The sequence below is a fragment of the Perkinsus marinus genome, assembly GCF_000006405.1.
Source record: "Perkinsus marinus ATCC 50983 genomic scaffold scf_1104296959642, whole genome shotgun sequence".
NCBI classification, from domain to species: Eukaryota; Perkinsozoa; order Perkinsida; family Perkinsidae; genus Perkinsus; species Perkinsus marinus.
The window spans coordinates 1-2,087 of NW_003206344.1; the positions used below are offsets into that span (position 1 = coordinate 1).

The 2,087-nt window shown below is 47.4% G+C and overlaps 1 protein-coding gene across 1 annotated transcript; it reads left to right on the top strand.

Moving 5' to 3' along the window:
• Positions 1 to 104: 104 nt before the first annotated feature.
• Positions 105 to 1,912, top strand: Pmar_PMAR019491 (conserved hypothetical protein; the record flags this gene model as incomplete). Its single annotated transcript, XM_002773034.1, has 1 exon — positions 105 to 1,912. One exon carries the CDS (start codon positions 105 to 107, stop codon positions 1,593 to 1,595), a length of 1,491 nt encoding a protein of 496 aa, XP_002773080.1. The 3' UTR covers positions 1,596 to 1,912.
• Between the last annotated feature and the right edge of the window lie 175 nt (positions 1,913 to 2,087).

Genomic DNA, 2,087 nt, shown 5'->3' on the forward strand with positions numbered 1-2,087 from the left:
CAATGCTACACTTTACCAACCACTGGGCTAAGGGTTATAGCTACATCATGCTGTCTGTTGTTACTCCGTTCTATTTTCGTGCGATGAACGTGAGTGGTCCAGATATGGATCGATATTCTTCGGTAGTTTTCATGCCTTGGGCGATGAAGCCCTGGCTCGGCGTGGTATCCGATTCTTTTGCCATCTTTGGTTACCACAAGCTCCCTTACATGATGATCGTAAGCGTCCTCGGTCTAGTCGGTACCATCCTGGCAGTATCTCTCAACCTGGTCGAGAGCAATGCGCCGATTGCGACGGTTGGGCTTTTCATGGCGAACCTTCAGTTGATGGGGTATGACCTGCTTGCTGAGGCAACATACTCTAGCCGCTTACCAGCTGTCCCCAAATCTGGACCGGCTCTGGTGAGCTACGTTTGGGTCGGAAATCAGCTACTGGGTCTCATCGCGACGCTGCTCGTCGGGTTCATTGTTGAGAATGCCGATGGAGTGTGGGGCCTTGGTGGTGCACAGTGGGCAATTCTGACAACGATTTTCACATCTTCTACTGTTATCATACCCGCGACGCTAAACTTCTTCGAGGAGAAGCGAGTGACTAAAGAAGAAGTCAAAGCTCATCGTGAGCATTTGTGGAGAAATCAGACGACTGTTGCCATTCTGTCGGTTGTGGTCGGAGTTATGGCCGTGGCTTATTCTATCATCGGCTTGTTAGCGGCCTCGAATACGGTCACTTTCGTGGCCGGCTTTTTGAGCCTGATGTTCCTCACTGGCTCGGCATTTGCTGTGATGAAGCCAGTGATCGGAAAGTTGATGTTGTTCAATGCGATATCGCAAGTGACCATTATCGCTATTGGTGGTCCCTCGATCTACTTCTACACCGACGACTCCATCCAGTATCCCGCTGGACCGCATTTCTCCGACGTTTTCTTCGGTTCAGTACTGGGGGCCGTTGGACAACTCTGTTCAGTTCTCGCCCTTTTTGCTTTCGGTAAGTTCATGAAGGGTTGGAAGTATCGGACGGTTTATCTATCGATGACGGCAATGTTGGTGATCTTGCAACTAGGCGACCCTATCATCTTCTCTCGACTTAATGTCCGTATCGGAATCCCCGATCAGGTCTTCGCTATAGGCAGCACAGCCCTAGTGGCCGCGGTATCTATGATACAATTCATGCCAGGATTCCTTATACTGTCTCATTTATGCCCTAAGAATATGGAAGCTACTATGTTTGCCTTGTTGGCATCCTTATCTAACTACGCCCAGAATGTTACGAAGCCTATTGCAGGCTTCATCAGCCAATCCTTAGGCGTGGTCCCACGAGGCCTACCTGGTGTTGACGAATCGCAGCAGTTTGACAACCTATGGATCGTGTCATTGATACTGATAGGCTTGAGTACCACATCCGTCTTCTTTCTCTGGTTGATACCTAATGCCAGGATGAACGAGCGTATCTTTTCCGATGGAGACGATACCTCGGCTACTTCTGGTTCGATACTCGATAGATGGTTGCGAGGTATACGCGGTTCTGAAGGGGAGGAGGAGGTCACTTCTAAGGCTTCTAAGTCCACTCTCAAACAAGAGGAAGATCTTATTACTTGAACTTGATCAGTTTAAGTCACGGTAGGGATATATCACCCTTTCGTGCTTAGTGGGCTTCTGTCGAATCGTCATACCTTAGCATTTTCATGAGATGTAATAATTTCAATAGACTTGACGGTGTACACTGTACAGTCGCTGATATTCACGACTAATGAACTCGGACGGTGTGTAATCCATTATGGATTATCGATTACTAGTCGCCAGGAGCCGTTGCTTCCCTATAATGGCAGTCTTAGCGTTGTGGTATGATTTGCTCTCGGTTGATTCTCTTTGACATGTAGTAATAGTATCGGGAAGTCGAAATCGCTCCGTTCGGGTTATTTTTCCCACTTTTTGGCACAGTGACCGTCTAACTAGCAAATGTTGCGTTTGTAACGGGTGGAACTGCATTGCTATTCATCACATGTGTTGGTATGAATTTACAAGAAAACGACCAAGTGTTATATATTCGGGCGTGAAACTTTAATTTATTTGTTATCGAGATGTGGAACA